Source organism: Trichechus manatus, unplaced genomic scaffold (genome assembly GCF_000243295.1).
Source record: "Trichechus manatus latirostris isolate Lorelei unplaced genomic scaffold, TriManLat1.0 scaffold00057, whole genome shotgun sequence".
Taxonomy (NCBI): domain Eukaryota; kingdom Metazoa; phylum Chordata; class Mammalia; order Sirenia; family Trichechidae; genus Trichechus; species Trichechus manatus.
This window is the reverse complement of record NW_004443993.1, coordinates 2,855,788-2,873,162: the sequence shown is the minus strand read 5'-3', so window position 1 is coordinate 2,873,162 and position 17,375 is coordinate 2,855,788. Positions and strand designations below refer to the sequence as shown.

Genomic DNA, 17,375 nt, shown 5'->3' with positions numbered 1-17,375 from the left:
ATCTCTATGTATACCCAATGTAAGCACTCCATGAAAAATCCTGTTTTTCACAGAACCATTTCAAAGGGACTTTTATGTGAAATGGGAATGTGGGTTAAAATTTTCTGTGCAGTTTCCTCATTGGTAAACCACAGATCAAAGTAGTTGTGGATGACAAGAACAGCAATAAAAAGTGTTGTAGTACAAAACTACACACACTGTATGGTCCAGATAAAGAATACACTCTTTTGTATACAAAGAACACTAAAAAAAAAAACCCCACAATAATAATAGTGGTAGAATTCTAGGCAGATTGTGGTTTTTATTTTTATTTTCTATTAAAATCAAATTTTTCTACAATAAGAATATAGTGCTTTATAAATATGATAAAAACATAAAAACTTGAAACATATTTGGTTTTAAAAAACCCACAAAGTTGAAGACATCAAGGGTTGATGAGATTTTGTAATAGACAATTTTTGCATAATGGAACCAAAATAAAATTTTGATGGAAGTCCCGTCATTCGCTACAACTGAAGTTTTTTGCTTACAGTTGCAGTGTCTCTCCAGTGTAAGAGGTCTCATAGAAGTCCTAAAATATACATACTGAAGGTTTCCCTTATACTCTATATTCATAGGACCTGTCACAGTATAATCAATTTCTCCTCAGTATACTTTCACACGTTTTCAAATCAAGAACTGCAAGCGTGCCTTATTTTCTTACATTCATACAGACTCTGTCTGCTGTACTTATGTTTATTGGGGTATGAGGAATACTTTTCCACATTCCTTACATTCATAAGGCCTCTCTCCACTGTTTGACTTCTTAGAGGGTGTGGTATAGAAACCAAAGGCTTTCCCACATTCCTTACATTCCTAAGGGCTTTCACCACTGTGAGTTCTTATATGCTTCGTGAGATGTGCAGCCTGGATGAACGCTTTCCCACATTGCTTACACTCATGAGGCCTCTCTCCACTGTGAGTTCTAATATGTTTAGTAAGATGTGAGGCCTGGCTGAAGGCTTTCCCACAATCCTTACATTCATAAGGCTTCTCACCACTGTGAGTTCTAATATGTTTGGTGAGATGTGAGGCCTGGCTGAAAGTTTTCCCACATTCTTTACATTCATAAGGTCTCTCTCCACTGTGAGTTCTTATATGGTGAGTGAGAGATAGGGATCGAGTGAAGGCTTTCCCACATTGCTTACATTCATAAGGCCTCTCTCCACTATGAGTTCTTATATGTGCAGTGAGATATGAAGAACAAGTAAAGACTTTCCCACATTCCTTACATTCATAAGGCCTCTCTCCACTGTGAGTTCTTGTATGTTTAGTGAGCTGTGAGGCTTGACTGAAGGCTTTCCCACATTCCTTACATTCAAAAGGCCGCTCTCCACTGTGAGTTCTTATGTGTGTGGTGAGGGATGAATCACAACTAAATGCTTTCCCACATTCCTTACATTCATAAGGTCTCTCTCCACTGTGAGTTCTTATATGTACAGTGAGGTATGAGCACCGGCTAAATGCCTTCCCACATTCCTTACATTCATAAGGCCGTTCTCCACTGTGAGTTCTGATATGGCTCTTCAGCTGTGAGGACTGGCTAAAGGCTTTTCCACACTCCTTACATTCATATGGCCTCTCTCCACTGTGAGTTCTTTTATGTTCAGTGAGGTGTGAGGACCGGTTAAAGGCTTTCCCACATTCCTTACATTCATAAGGCCTCACTCCACTGTGAGTTTTTATATGTGCATTAAGGGATGAGTCAGAAGTAAAAGTTTTCCCACACTCTTTACATTCATATGGCCTCTCTCCTTTGTGAGTTCTTCTATGGTTAGTGAGGTGTGACGACTGGCTAAAGGCTTTCCCACATTCCTTACATTCATAAGGGCGCTCTCCACTGTGAGTTCTTATATGGATCCTCAAATTGGAGGAATGGCTAAAGGCTTTTCCACATTCCTTACAATCATAAGGCCTTTCTCCACTGTGAATTCTTATATGGTTAGTCAGCTTTGAGGACTGGCTAAATGCTTTACCACATTCCTTACATTCATAAGGCCGCTCTCCACTGTGAGTTCTTATATGGAGAATGAGCTTTGAGGAACTGCTAAAGGCTTTTCCACATTCCTTACATTCATAAGGCCTCACACCACTGTGAGTTTTTATATGTGCATTAAGGGATGAGTCTGAACCAAAAGTTTTCCCACATACCTTACATTCAAAAGGCCTCTCTCCTCTGTGAGTTCTTATATGGTTAATGAGGTGTGAGGACTGGATAAAGGCTTTTCCACATTCCTTACATTCATAAGGCCGCTCTCCACTATGAGTTCTCATATGAATCCTCAGGTTAGAGGAATTGCTGAAAGTCTTTCCACATTCGTTACATTTGTAAGGTCTCTCTCCACTGTGAGTTCTTACATGATTAGTCAGCTTTGAGGAACTGCCAAAGGCTTTTCCACATTCCTTACATTCATAAGGCCGCTCTCCACTGTGAGTTCTTATATGGACAATCAGCTTTGAGGAACTGCTAAAGGCCTTTCCACATTCTTTACATTCATAATGCTTCTCTCCACTGTGTGTTTTTATATGTGTAGTGAGAGATGAGTCATAACTAAAAGCTTTCCAACATACTTTACATTCATAAGGCCTCTCTCCTCTGTGAGTTCTTATATGGTTAGTGAGGTGTGAGGACTGGATAAAGGCTTTCCCACATTCTTTACATTCGTAAGGCCGCTCTCCACTGTGAGTTCTCATATGGATCCTCAGGTTGGAAGAATGGCTAAAGGCTTTCCCACATTCCTTACATTCATAAGGCCTCTCTCCACTGTGAGTTCTTATATGGTCAGTCAGCTTTGATGACTGGCTAAAGGTTTTCCCACATTCCTTACATTCATAAGGCCGTTCTCCACTGTGAGTTCTTATATGCAGAATCAGCTTTGAGGAACTGCTAAAGGTTTTTCCACATTCATTACATTCATAAGGCTTCTGTCCACTGTGAGTTTTTATATGTCTAGTGAGGGATGAGTCACAACTAAAAGTTTTACCACATACTTTACAATCATAAGGCCTCTCTTCTCTGTGAGTTCTTATATGGTTAGTGAGGTGTGACGACTGGCTAAAGGCTTTTCCACATTCCTTACATTCATAAGGCCGCTCTCCACTGTGAGTTCTTATATGGATCCTTAGGTTGGAGGAATGGCTAAAGGCTTTTCCACATTCCTTACATTTGTAAGGCCTCTCTCCACTGTGAGTTCTTAAATGGTCAGTCAGCTTAGAGGACTGGCTAAAGGTTTTCCCACATTCCTTACATTCATAAGGCCGCTCTCCACTATGAGTCCTTATATGAATCCTCAGGTTGGAGGAATGGCTAAAGGCTTTTCCACATTCCTTACATTTGTAAGGCCTCTCTCCACTGTGAGTTCTTACATGTCTACTTAAGTGTGAGGACCTGTTAAATGCTTTACCACATTCCTTACATTCATATCGCCGCCCTGCACAGTGAGTTTTTATATGATTAGTGAGACTTGAGAAATGACAAAATGATTTCCCACATTCCTTACAACTGTAAGGCTGCTCTGTACCATGAGTTTTTATATAGCTGATCAGCTGTGAGGACTGCCTAAAGGCTTCTGCACATTCTTTATATTCAGATGGCCTCTCTCCACTGTGAGTTCTTATATGTGTAATGAGCGATGAAGCACTACAGGTGATACCACATTCCTTACATTTATAAATTTTCTTTCCAGTAAGAGTTTCCACATGTGTGCTTAAGTGACAGAAACAACTGCAAACTCCTCTACACTCCTTATATTGACAGATATTGCATCCAGCGTGAGAAATGACATGATGTTTAAATGAAGAATAATTCAAGAAAGCTTTTCCACACTCATGGGATTCAGAAGGATTTTCTCTAACAGGATCTCTTTTGGTAAGATATTCAGTCTTGATGACAGGTTTTCCACACTGATTATTGTCTTTCCTCTTCCTTACTTTCCCTTCTTTACTTTCACAGAGGATCTCAACTGTATGCCTTCTGTCAAAAATAGGCAACATAATTTTAGAATTAAGTTTGTTATCATTTCATAATTACAGTATAAAGTAAACACGCATGTTTTCTGCCCTGAGTTATCGCATGCTGAATAGCTTGAATCATCTCATAGAAATCGTTTCCATTACTGTCACAGTGTTTTTAAATAAAGGAGCTTTCTAATAATTGTGTACTGTAAAGTACATTACAAATAATATCTCATTCATAGCTATGGAAATATAGTGTAAAAAATCACGTGATCATACAACTTTAGTTTTATACACACAAACATCTGATGTTTTAATATTCCCTCCTGAGGTACTGCTCACACTCTTGTGAATGATACTCACCTGACATGCCTTCCCTGATTGTTATGCTGCTCTTCAATGCCACAGAATTCACAGGTTTCTCCTAACCTGCTGTACCAGGAATTACTCTTCATGAATCGCATTATTAAATGTTCACTGGACATCATTTGTCCATTACCAACCTGTTGAGAAACTAACCAAAAAATTTTAAGTGGAGTTTCACAATATGAAACAGAACAGTAAAGAACTTTTATAGGAAAACAAGGCACCTCCTGTGAGCACAGGAACACTCTGAGGCATTTAGAAGTTCCAGGACTTTGGCAATGGTCAAAAGGGTAACCAATTTACTAAAAACTACTTGACAATTTAAAGTGACAGTGTCATAAATGGGGAGTAATTAGGAAAACATAGTAAGAAGTAAACAACACGTGTACAAAGGTAATGTTAAACGAGAAAGTAAGATCTGTTCCGTGAACATATTAGGTGTGTGAGCATTAATGGATACTCAACTGTGTGGAAATTGAGCCTCCTCAAACCAAAAGACTTTTTCAGGTTGATTTATTCAAATGTAATTCTCTCCATGCTGGGCTCATCCTTCAAAGGATTCTTGCCTTTCCAGCGCATCTTGACACCATGGCTCTGGAAAAGTCCTAACTTCACTCTCCTTAGATCTTTCCTTGGGAGAGCAAATGGGTGTGTCTGACATGGTGTTCATGGGTAAAGGCAGATCATGAGGAAAGATAGTGGAGTGCAACATTTCCCCAACACTGAGCCAATATTTTGGTCTCCAGAGTCTCTATAAGTGGACTGTTACGAGTCTATTTGCAGCAAAATACATCAAAGTTGTAATACATTAAAACTCTGAGGAAATAATCCACAAATCTCTCTGCATCCAAAGTGACCCCTGAAGATAACGTGCACTTACAACACTTAAAAACCCTCAAGGATTTTAGACAGAAAAGAAATATCACCTCAGTATAGTTATGCAGATTTTGCTTTCATGGGAAAGATTCTAGAGACTAAGCTCCATGAGGACAGTGAACATTTTTCATGTGTTCCAATTTATTCCAATTCTTCAACCCAAACCTTGAAACAAGACCAATGAATAAGATATAATCTTTCACAAACGGAAAAAAATAAGAAAACTGAAGTCCTTACCAACCAAGGCCAGGTTCCTGAAGGTTTCCATCATCACATCTCTGTAGAGTTTCCTCTGAGAAAAATCCAGCAAAGCCCACTCTTCCTGGGTAAAGTCCACAGTCACATCCTCAAACACCACTGAGTCCTAAAACAGCCCAAATATTCTGGATCAGTAAAGAATCATCTTCCGCAAAGTGTGTAAAGGGAAAATGAGGCTGTCACTGCAGGGGAATGAAAAATTCATAGGGGTCACACAAGATCCTGTGATCTACTCTACAGCTTGGCTATCGGCCTCTTCCCTTCGCTGTCTACATTTACATCTTGACCTGTGCACTGCTATCCTATTGTAATGATCAAAGAAAATTCATCTCATGCTTCCAGCAAGTAGAAAGAAAAATAACCATTTTGAAATACACCCAAAGCATCCTGTTCTCTGTGAAAAGGCATTCCCTCAAAGGAAACTATTTTCAAGATCTTTAACCGAGGTTTTTACAAGATCCTAAATGACAAGGGGGAAGCAAACCACCTCCAATCCCATCTAGGATATCTGTCTCAACTAAGGGAAGAGGAGAAGAGCTGCAAAGTACTTGTGAAGGTGCCAATTGAGGAGATCAGGCTCACTAAAATACTTAAATCCAATTACAGGACTATAGAATGCTTCCTCTCCCCCAACACATATATCACCACATCAAGAGGACTCCTGTATAAAAGATGATTAAAGCAGAACTTTTGGTTTAAGATCTTATTTAAGAAGTCTCTAGGAAAGCCCAAAGACAGGACGGGAAAGAAAAAAGAAGAGAGAAAAATTTAGCGTCTCACGCATACACCTACAACACAGCCTACTTCTAACAACATAAACATAAAACACCAATCTAAAAGCCAAGTTACCAATCTTTTACCCAGCGCACCATTATCTATCCTATTGTCCATCTTCCGAAAAATATTAAACGGCAAACTGTGATGGTTAAGGTTGTGTCAACTTGGCTGGGCCATGTTTCTCAGTGGTTTGGCAGTTATGATGTAGTTTGGCAGTTATGCAATGATTTAATCACCTCCACGAAGATATATGATATAATGTAATCATCTCCACAATGAGATCTGCTATGAGCAGCCGATCAGTTGAAAGAGTTTCCTTGGGGGTATGGCCTGCATTCAATACATACTGACACTGTGGCAAAGCTTGATGGCTTTCGCTCTGCTCTGATCCTGCATTCTGCTAATCATCATCTGAACTCTGCTTCTTGGGACTTGGGCCAGCATCCTGCCATCTTACCTGCGATCTTAAATTCCTTAGACTCTGCTGCCCGTGAGCCAGCAGCCTGCGGTCTGAATGTAGATCTTGGGTTCATCAGTCCCTGCAGCTACATGAGTCAGGAGAAGCCTCCAAACTGATGCCTGATCCATGGACTTTGGGCTTTTCCGTGAGAACCACTTCCTTGATATAAACCCCTCCACCCCATATTTATATACTTCACTGGTTTTGCTTCTCTAGAGAACCCAGCCTAAAACACAAACTAAAAGCCATAAAGCACAGCTTGAATACAGCAAGCATCAGAACCAGACTCAGATATGAAAAAGAATTTGGAATTATCAAATGGGCATTTAAGACATGATTCATATAAGTCCTTCACCAATGGAGAAAGAAGACTACACGCAAGAACAGATGGGTAATGTGAGTAGAGAGATGTAAAATCTACGATCAAAAGAAAATACTAGGAATCAAAAACAATGTCACAAAAATGAAAGTATTCAACAGAATCAGCAACAGATTGGATACAGCCTAGGAAAGAATCAGTGAACTCAAGATAGGTCAACAGAAACATCCAAAACAACACAAATAGAAGAATGGGAAAAAAAAGGGAGAGAACAGAATATCCAAAAACTCTGAAACAAAAAGTGTAATATATGAATGATGAGACTACTATAAGGAGAAGAAACAGAAAATAAAAAGTTTGAATAAGGGCTGAGAATTTTACAAAATTACCGACAACAAACCGCAGACTCAAGTTCAAATATCACCAACCAGGATAAATATATAAACCTACAACTAAAGATATTAAAACTGCAGATAAGCAAAGAGAAAATCATGAAAGAAATCAGAGAACAGACTCAATGTCAACAGGTTTGGTTTTTGGTTTATAGAGGAAAAATATTAAGTAGTACAGACTTGTCTTCAGAAGTCATGCTAGCAGGAAGAAGGTGGAATAAAATATTCACAAGGATTGAAAAGAAAGAAATATCAAATTAGAATTCTGTGTCCAGCAAAGTAACCCTCTAAAAGTGAAGAGAAAATACAGCTGTTTTCAGACAACAAAATCTGAGAGGATTTGTTGCCAGTTTACCTACCTTGCAAGAAAGGATAAAAGAAGTTCTTCACAGAAAAGAAAAAAAAATGGTATAGGTCAAAAGTATGGGTGTATAAAAACAAAGGAAAAGCACTAGAGAAAAAAGAAATGGTCAAATAAAATCTTTTTTTATATGAAATTCATACAACAGACAAAAGTTTCTTAAAAGTCTTAATAGTCAAAATAGGTATGGTTATTATAGTTACAAAGAACAGCAAAAAGGAATTGGGAACACTGATATATTTTCACGACCTGTAAAATGGTGTAGTGTAATTTGAAAGCTAGACTTGGATGAGTTATAAATGTATAATACAAACTCTATGACAATAACAAATAAATTTTTTTAAAATGAAAATTATTAAATATAATTGACATGCTAACTGTGGAGCATAGAATCAAGCAAATGGAACCCCATAAAATGCTATTTAAAACAAGTAGAGGCAGAACACACCGGCAGGGAAAAAAAAAATGAAAACGATGGACAACAAATAGAAAACAGTACCAAACAAGGAAGACAGTAATACAACTATATCAATCTAAATAAAACGTTGTTGTTGGTGGTGGTGGTGTTAGGTGATGTCAAGTGGATTCCAACTCACAGTGACCCTATGTACAACAGAAAGAAACACTGCCAGGTCCTGCAACATCTTCCCAATCGTTATGCTTGAGCCCACTGTTGTAGCCTCTGTGAAAATCCATCTCGTTGAGAGTCTTCGTCTTTTTTGCTGACCCTCTACCAAGCACGATGTGCTTCTCCAGGGACTGACACCTCTTGATAACAAGTCCAAAGTATGTGAGACTTGGTCTCACCATCCTTACTTCTAAGAAGCATTCTAGTTGTACTTCTTCTAAGACAGATTTGTTCGTTCTTTTGGCAGTCCTTCGTATATTCAGTACTCTTCGCCCACACAATTCAAAGGTGTCAATTCTTCCTTGGTCTTCCTTATTCATCATCAAGCTTTTGCATGCATATGAGGCAACTGAAAATACCACAGCCTGGGTCAGGCGCACTTTAGTCTTCAAGGTAACATCTTTGCTTTTCAACGCTTTAAAGAGGTCTTTTGCAGATTTGCCCAATGCAATGCATCCTTTCATTTCTTGACCCCTGCTTCCATGAGTGTTGATTGTAGATCCAAGTAAAATGAAATCCTTGACAACCTCAGTCTTTTCTCCGTTTATCATGATGTTGTATTGGTTCAGTTCAGGATTTTTGTTTTCTTTATGTTGAGGTGTAATCCATACTGAAAGCTGTGGTCTTTGATCTTCATTAGTAAGTGCCTCCAGTCCTCTTCAGTTTCAGCAAGCAAAATTGTGTCATCTGCATAATGCAAATTATTAATGAGATTTCCTCCAAACCTGATACCATATTCTGCATCATATACTCCAGCTTCTCGGATTATTTGCTCAGCATACAGATTAAGTATGCTGAAAGGATACAACCCTGATGAACATCTTTCCTGACTTTAAACTACACAGTATCCCATTGTTGTGTTTGAATAACTGTTTTGTGATCTATGTATAGGTTCCTCAGGAGCACAATTAAGTGTTCTGAAATTCCCAGTTTTCACGATGTTACCCATAATTCTTTATGATCAACACAGTTAACTGCCTTCGCATAGTCAATAAAACAGGGGGAAACATCTTTCTGGTATTGTCTGCTTTCAGCCAGGATCCATCTGACATCAGCAATGATATACCTCATTCCACATCGTCTTCTGAATCTGGCTTGAATTTCTGGCACTTCCCTATCGATGTACTGCTGCAGCCACTTTGGGATGATCTTTAACAAAATTTTACTTGCCTGTGATATAATGACATTAGTCAAAAATTTCTGCATTCAGTTGGATCATCTTTCTTTGGAATAGCCATAAATATGGACCTCTTCCAGTCTCTTGACCAGATAGCTGTCTTCAAATTTTTTAGCATAGACGAGTGAGCACTTCCAGCACTGCATCTGTTTGTTGAAATTTCTCAATTGGTAATCTGTCAATTCCTGGAGACTTGTTTTTAGCCAATGCCTTCAGTGCAGCTTGGACTTCTTCCTTCAGGACCATCAGTTTCTGATCATATGCTACCTCCTGAAATGTCTGAATGTCAACAAATTCTTTATTGCAACAGTGACTCTATATATTCCTTCCATTTTTTATAACACTTCTTGCGTCCAACATTTTCCCATAGAATCCTTCACTATTGCAACTAACAGCGTGAATTTTTTCAGTTTTTTCAGCTTGAAAAATGCTGAATATATTTTTCCCTTTTGGTTCTAACATGAGGTCTTTGCACTTCATTACTTTGTCATCTCAACCGCCCTTTGAAACCTTCTGTTCAGCTCTTCTACTTCCATTTGCTTTAGCTACTCGATGTCCAAGAGCAAGTTTCAGAGTTTCTTCTAACATCCATTTTGATCTTTGCTAATTGTTTTCATAAATAGACCTCCAGGTCCTTCTTCCTAGTCTTAAGTCTGGAAGCTCCACTGAAACCTGTCCAACATGGGTGACCCTTCTGGTATTTGAATACCAGTGGCAAAGCTTCCAGCATCACAGCAACACTCAAGCCCCCACAGTACACAAACTGACAGATGCATGGTGGAATAAAACATTAGAGAACAAAAAGTATTTGGTATACAAGAAACTCAGTTTATATATAGACACAAAATATTAAAAATAGAAAAGGGACACAAGTCAGCAAGGTGGTGACAAACAGCTCCATGCTCTTATCTCCCAGAAAACACACCCCCCAAAAAAACAAAACTTGCAGAAACAATTTTTTCAGAACTTTAGGAAATTTTAACTATGAGATTGATCCAATAATCCAAAATATCCTAAGAATGAAACCATCAGAACCTGATGACTTCACTAATGAACTCCACCAAACATTTAAAGAATTCACAGCAACTTTTCTCAAACTCCTCTAAAAACAGAAGGTGAGGGAACACTTTCTAACCCATTCTATCAGGGCAACATTATTCTGATACAAAAGGCAAATACAGACATGACCAGAAAAGAAAATGACAGACCAATGTAACCCAGGAATATAGGCACAAAAATCCTCCCCAAAATACCAGGAAACCAAGTATCAATATCCTAGAATACAAGAATACTTAGACATTATAAAATCAGTATAATACAACCCACCAACAACACAAAGAAAAAGAAAACACACACGATACCTCAAGCTATAATTAAAAAGTCTTTCCCAAAATCTAACAACCTTTAATGATAAAAACACTCAATATACTAGGAATGAAAGGAAAGTTTTTCAACATGACAATAGGTATTCATGAAACCCACAGCTAATCTCACATTCAGTGGTGAAAGAATGAAAGCTCTCCCCTAAGAACCAACAAGACAAAGACGTCTCTTTTCACCAGCGCTATTCAACATCGAGCTGTGCTAGACATCGCAGCCAGAGAAACCACTCATGAAAAATAAATGGCACCCATATCTGAACGGATGCAAAACTATTTCAAGATAACGTGATCGTATAGAAGTCCCAAAAAAACACACAAGAAAGCTATTAGACCTAATAAAGGATTTCAACAAAGTTGCAGAATACAATATTAAGATGTAAAAATCAGTCACGTTTGTTCATCAAAGTACTATTACAACAAAACAAAGAGACAAAAAATTGGAAGAAAACTTTTGGAAGCCATATATTAAAGGTTTAATACCCAAAACTTGAATAAACATTTCACCAAAGAAATGCAAATGCCCAACAAGTATATGAAAAGATGTTCAAGATCACTAGTAATTTCAAAAATGTAAATCAAAACCACAATATCACTTCACAACCACTAAAATAGTTATGAAGAAAAAAACAGGTGTTGGAAAGGATGTGGAAAAACTGGAATCTTCATTAATTGCTAGTGACATTGTAAAATGGTACACAGCAGCTGTGGAAAACAATGTGGTGCTTCCTGAAAAAAATTAAAACAGAATTACTACACAATCCAGCAATTCCTCTCTTGGGCATAAACTCAATAGAACTAAAACCAGAAACACAGACAGTTGTACACAAATTTTCATTGCTGCTCTATCCACAAGAGCCCAAAGGTGGAAACACAATAACCGTCCAACTACAGATGAATGAATAAAGAAAATATGGTACATGCATACAATGGAATACTACAGAGTCATAAAAAGAAATGAAGTCCTGATACATGCCACAAACATGGATAAACCTTGAAAACATTACAATGAAAGAAATAAATCAGTCATAAAATGACAAATAGTGTACGATCCCACTTAAATGAAATATCTAGGAAAGGCAAGTGTACAGACTTCAACGTTTATTACTGGTTACTTTGGGCAGGTAGCAGGGATTGGAAATGAAGACAAAATGCTTAGGAGAGGAGCATGGCTCTATAGACAGAAGCACCACGCCGTCCCTCCAGAGACCCAAAAACCTAAGTAAAACAGAGACAAACATCAATCCTGGAACCCTAAGCCATCAACTGAACAGATAAAGAACTCAACCAAGCACCAAATGGTATAAGAAACTGACAGAGAACAGAGAGCAAAGAGAGGTAAGAGTGGAAGTCCCCTATCAGGTAACACAGCACTATCTTGGACTCCTCCCGGATATCAGCAGACAGGGAGTACGGGAAAGCTGATTCACGGAGCTCCAAACAGGAGACACAGCAACCTGTAACCACCAAGACACTTTCCCATCCCACCCCCCACCCTGCTTCCCCTGCTCAACCTTCATTGCTTCCTGGCTGGTCATTCCGCTGCCTCCCAGTGGATGCATTCCCGGCTTCCCGGAGAGCCGATCTGCCACTCCCCAGCGGGCCACAAATGTGGCACATGTGCAAATTTGCCCCACCCACATGGGTCGCCTTCTTCAGTGCCATTTCTTTGCTGCTGGTATTGCTTTTTCAGCCTCTTCTGGTCTCTTCCCTGCCTCTCACCTCCTCCCCCTCCTTTCTCTCGAACACCTGACTCCATCTGCCATCTTTGCTAATTCTTGACAGGCAGTGAAGTGCTGCTCAGCTGGGGAACGGCTTCCCTAGTCAGTTTCCCCAGTCTGCCTGGTCACACTTCGCGGGATTCCTGGAGGCTTCTTTTTTCCACTTTTTTTTTTTTTTTTTCTCTTTCTTTTTTCCTTTTATCTTTCTTGATTTCTGGGTTTCTCAACGTTTTCTGCTTACCTTCATTTACTGTCTTCTGAATACCTGGCACTGTGTATCCTCTCCACCGCTCATAGCTGGGCTATACTGCTCGGCTTGGGAGCAGCTCCCCGATCTGTGCAGCTGCGTCAGTGATATTCCTGGGAGCATTTTTTTTTAATTTTTAATTTTTCTTTTCATTTTTTTCGTTTTTTCTCCATTTCTCAGTTTCTTGTCTCTCCACTCCAATGACAAGCTCCCTCAGTATTTTTTCCTCCTGTTTCTCTCCACTCTCCTCTTCCATACCTAACCTAGCTCCAGACATCATAATCTGCCCCTCCCCCCACCTTCTGCCCATCTGCACCATGTCCTCAACATTGAAGTCCCGAGCAGCATAGGCAGGACCTACTGGAACCTGCCCTGCGCTAACCACTAGCTAATCTTGGCCCAAATACATGCCAAAAACCACCCATCCCAGCCCCTCACGTTCAGCAGGACCTGCCCTGCTGCTACAAAGCTGAGCAACTGGCCCTGTCCATTGGGTAAGGAGGTGAAAAATATCATGTCCAAAGAAGAGCAAACAACAAAGAAAGCAGAGCCCACCTGCTCGGACATAACCAAATAAAACAAAAAACCAGGAGGAAACAAACCTACAATCAATAAATGAAAAAAATAACTACTAAATATCCCAAAGACAGCACGCAATATCAAAACATACAAAAAAACAAGACAGGATGGTTCCAGTAGGCATCTAAAGTAAAACACCAAATAACTTTCCAGTAGAAGAAAAGGCACTAGAACTACCTGATAGGGAATTCAAATCCCTAATATTCAGAGCTATCCAACAGTTTAAGCAAAAAGCAGACAAAAATGAGTAAAAAACAAATTCATGGAAGAGGCAAATTCATGGAAAATACAGACCAAAAAATGGAAAAATTCAGAAAAACACAGGAACAAAATGCCAAAAAATAAATTCACAACTAGAAATCATACAAAAACAATTAGAAATCCAAAAAAAACAACAAGATTTCAAAAACAGTGTCAGAGAAGGGCTGAGGTACAGGTATGAAACAATGGAAAAAAGGATTAACAAAACTGAAAACAAACACTTGGAAAAAATATGGAGAAAAAATCAAAAAAAGAACAAAGAAAAATAAAGAAACCCTGAGAATTATGTGGGATACAATCAAAAGCGAAAATTTGCGAGTGATCAGAGTTCCAGAACAGGAGGAGAAAATGGGAAACAGAATATTGAAGAACTGTTTACAGAAAACTTCCCTAATATCATGAAACGTGATAAGATGACCATCCAAGATGCTCAACGAACCAAATATAGGATAGACTCCAAAGGAAAATCAGGGCATGTCATAATCACACTCGATAAAACCAAAGACAGAGAGAATCCTGAGATCAGCTTGAGAAAAATGAAAAGTCACATAGGGGGAAACAACAAGACTAAGCTATGACTACTCGGCAGAAACCATGCAGTGAAGAAGACAATGGGATGAGATATGTAACATCTTGAAAGAAAAAAAATGCCGAGAATACTATATCATGCAAAACTCTCATTCAAATATAATGGTGAAATTAGGACATTTCCACTTACCAGAAATTAAAGAAATACATAAAAACCAAACCAAACTTAGAAGAATTATTAAAGGGAAAGCTCCAGTTTGAAAACAAACATCATACAACAGCTTAAATCTAGGATACAAGATCGCACTAGCCAGATACCAACTTAGGAAATGAGCTCTCAAGGACTATTCAGAACCAAAAGATTTACAACAGGGAACCAGAGAGTTTAACATGCAAATGACAAAAACGTCACACAATAAAACAGGAAATAAACGGTGTAAGTAGAGAACTTTCTAATGGGCAGGAAAGCAGGATGATACCAAGTAATAATAGACTGGCTCAAACTTAGCAATATAAGACTAAACTTCAAAGTAATTAAAAAGAAAGTTAACAAACCTATTCATCAAAATAAGTCTCAGTAAAAACAAAATCTACAAAAAAATTGAAAAAAATCCACAAACAAAAGGAAATCAGCACATAAGAGTAAGAGGAACAAAGAAAACGTCAGCACCACAAAAAAAGCACTACAAAATGACAGAAATAAACTCATACCCATTCAATAATTACACTAAATGTAAATGGCCCAAATGCATTCATAAAGAGACAGAGTGACAAAACGGAGTTTTAAAAAAAGGATCCATCAATATGCTGTCGACAAGAAACAAACTTTAGAAGCAAAGACTTAAACTTATTAAAAATCAAAGGATGGAAAAAGTATATCAAGAAAACAGCTACCAAAAAAGAGCAGGAGTGGCAATACTAATACCAGATAAAATAGACTTCAAAACAAAATCCACCATAAAAGACAAATATGGCACTACATCACAATTAAAGGGACGATCCAGCATGAAGACATAACCTTAATATCTACGCACCCAATGACAGGACTCCAAAATACATACAACAAACCTTAACAGCAATGAAAAGAGAAGTCGACAGTTCCACAATAATAGGAGACTTCAACACACCACTCTCGGTAAAGGACAGAATGTCTAGAAAGAAACTCAACAAAGATACAGAAGAGCTAAACGCCACAATCAGCCAACTTGAACTCAGATATATGCGGAACACTCCACTCAACAGCTGCAAAGTACACCTTCTTTTCCAACGCACATGGAACATTCTCCAGAATACAGCACATCTTAGGCCACAAAGCAACCCTCAACAAAATCTGAAACACTGAGATAACAAAATATCTTCTCTGATCACAATGCCATCAAAGTACACATTAACAACAAGAAGAGTAAGGAAAAAAAAAATTACTTGGAAACTGAGTAACATCCTGCTTAAGAACCACTGGTTAATACAACAAATCAAAGATGGAATCAAAAAATTCCTAGAATCAAATGAGAATGAAACCACATCATACTAAAACCTTTGGGACACACCAAAGGCAGTAATCAGAGGTCAATTTATAGCAACAGATGCACACATCAAAAAAGAAGGGACAGAATCAAAATATTAGCTACACAACTCAAACAAAGAGAACAGCAAAAGAGGCCTACAGCCACCTAAAGAAAGGAAACAATAAAGATCAGAGCAAAAATAAATGAAATAGAAAAACAGAAGCAACAAAACTGAAAGTTGGTTCTCTAAAAGGATCAGCAAAATTGACAAACCACTAGCCAAACTGACAAAAGAAAAGACAGAATGCAAGTAACCCAAATAAGAAATGAAATGGGGGACATTACAACAGACTCAACTAAAATAAAAAGATCACAACAGAGTATTATGGAAAACTATACTCCAATAGGAAATGGAGAAATTTCTAGAAACATACTACCTACCCAAACTATCAGAAATTGATGTTGAAAATCTGAACAAACCCAAAACGAGATTGAAAAGGCAATTTTAAAACTCCCAACAAAAAAAAAGCCCTGGCCCAGATGGCTTCACTGGAGAATTCTACCAAACATTCAGAGAACTTACACCACGACTACTCAAACTATTTCAGAATGTAGAAAAGGAAGGGATATTTCCAAATTCATTCTATGAAGCCAGCATAACCCTGATACCAAAACCAGGCAAAGATACCACAAAAAAAGAAAATTACTCACCAATATCTCTTATGAATATAGATACAAAAATTCTCAAAATTCTAGCCAACAGAATTCAGCATCATATCAAAAAATAACACACCGCGACCAGGCTGGATTCATACCAGTTATGCAAGGATGGTTCAACATTAGAAAATCAACATAATCCACATAAATAAAATAGAGGAAAAGAATCACACGATCATCTCAATTGACAGAAAAAGGATTTGACAAAGTCCAACACCCATTCCTGATACTCTCAATAAAATAGATACAGAACGGAAATTCCTCAACAATAATAAAGGGTATCTATGCAAAACAAACAGCTAACATCATCTAAATGGAGAGAAGCTAAAAACATTCCCCTTGAGAATAGGAATGAGACAAGGATGTCCTTTATCACCACTCACATTTAATATTGTGCTAGCTAGAGCAGTAAGGCAAGAAAATGAAATAAACGGCATCCAGTTTGGTAATAAAAAGGTAAAACTGTCCCTATTTGCAGATAATATGATTCTATACACAGAAATCCCAAAACACTCCATGAGAAAACTACTGGAATAGAAAGATTCAGCAGAATAAAAGGATACAAGATAAACACACAAAAATCAGTTGGATTCCTATACACCAGCAAAGAGAATGACAAAAAGCAAACCAGGAATGCAATACCATTTATAATAGCCCCTTAAAAAATAAAATACTTAGGAATAAACCTAACCAGGGATGTAAAACTACTATACAAAGAAAACTACGAAACACTACTGCAAGAAACCAAAAGAGATATACATAAATAGAAAAACATACCATGCTCATGGAGAGGTAGACTCAACATTGTGAAAATGACAATTCTACCCAGAG

General features: G+C 38.1%; 1 protein-coding gene across 1 annotated transcript in view; it reads right to left on the bottom strand.

The window, feature by feature from the left end:
* Positions 1 to 291: 291 nt before the first annotated feature.
* Positions 292 to 17,375, bottom strand: part of LOC105756394 (zinc finger protein 14-like) — a 41,399-nt gene continuing 24,315 nt past the window's right edge. The window contains exons 3-5 of the mRNA XM_023733213.1: positions 5,473 to 5,599; positions 4,357 to 4,507; positions 292 to 4,012 (exon numbers count right to left, since the gene is read on the bottom strand). Of these exons, the coding sequence (XP_023588981.1) occupies positions 856 to 4,012; positions 4,357 to 4,507; positions 5,473 to 5,599 (3,435 nt within the window). The 3' untranslated portion in view covers positions 292 to 855. The remainder of the gene's footprint in view (positions 4,013 to 4,356; positions 4,508 to 5,472; positions 5,600 to 17,375) is intronic.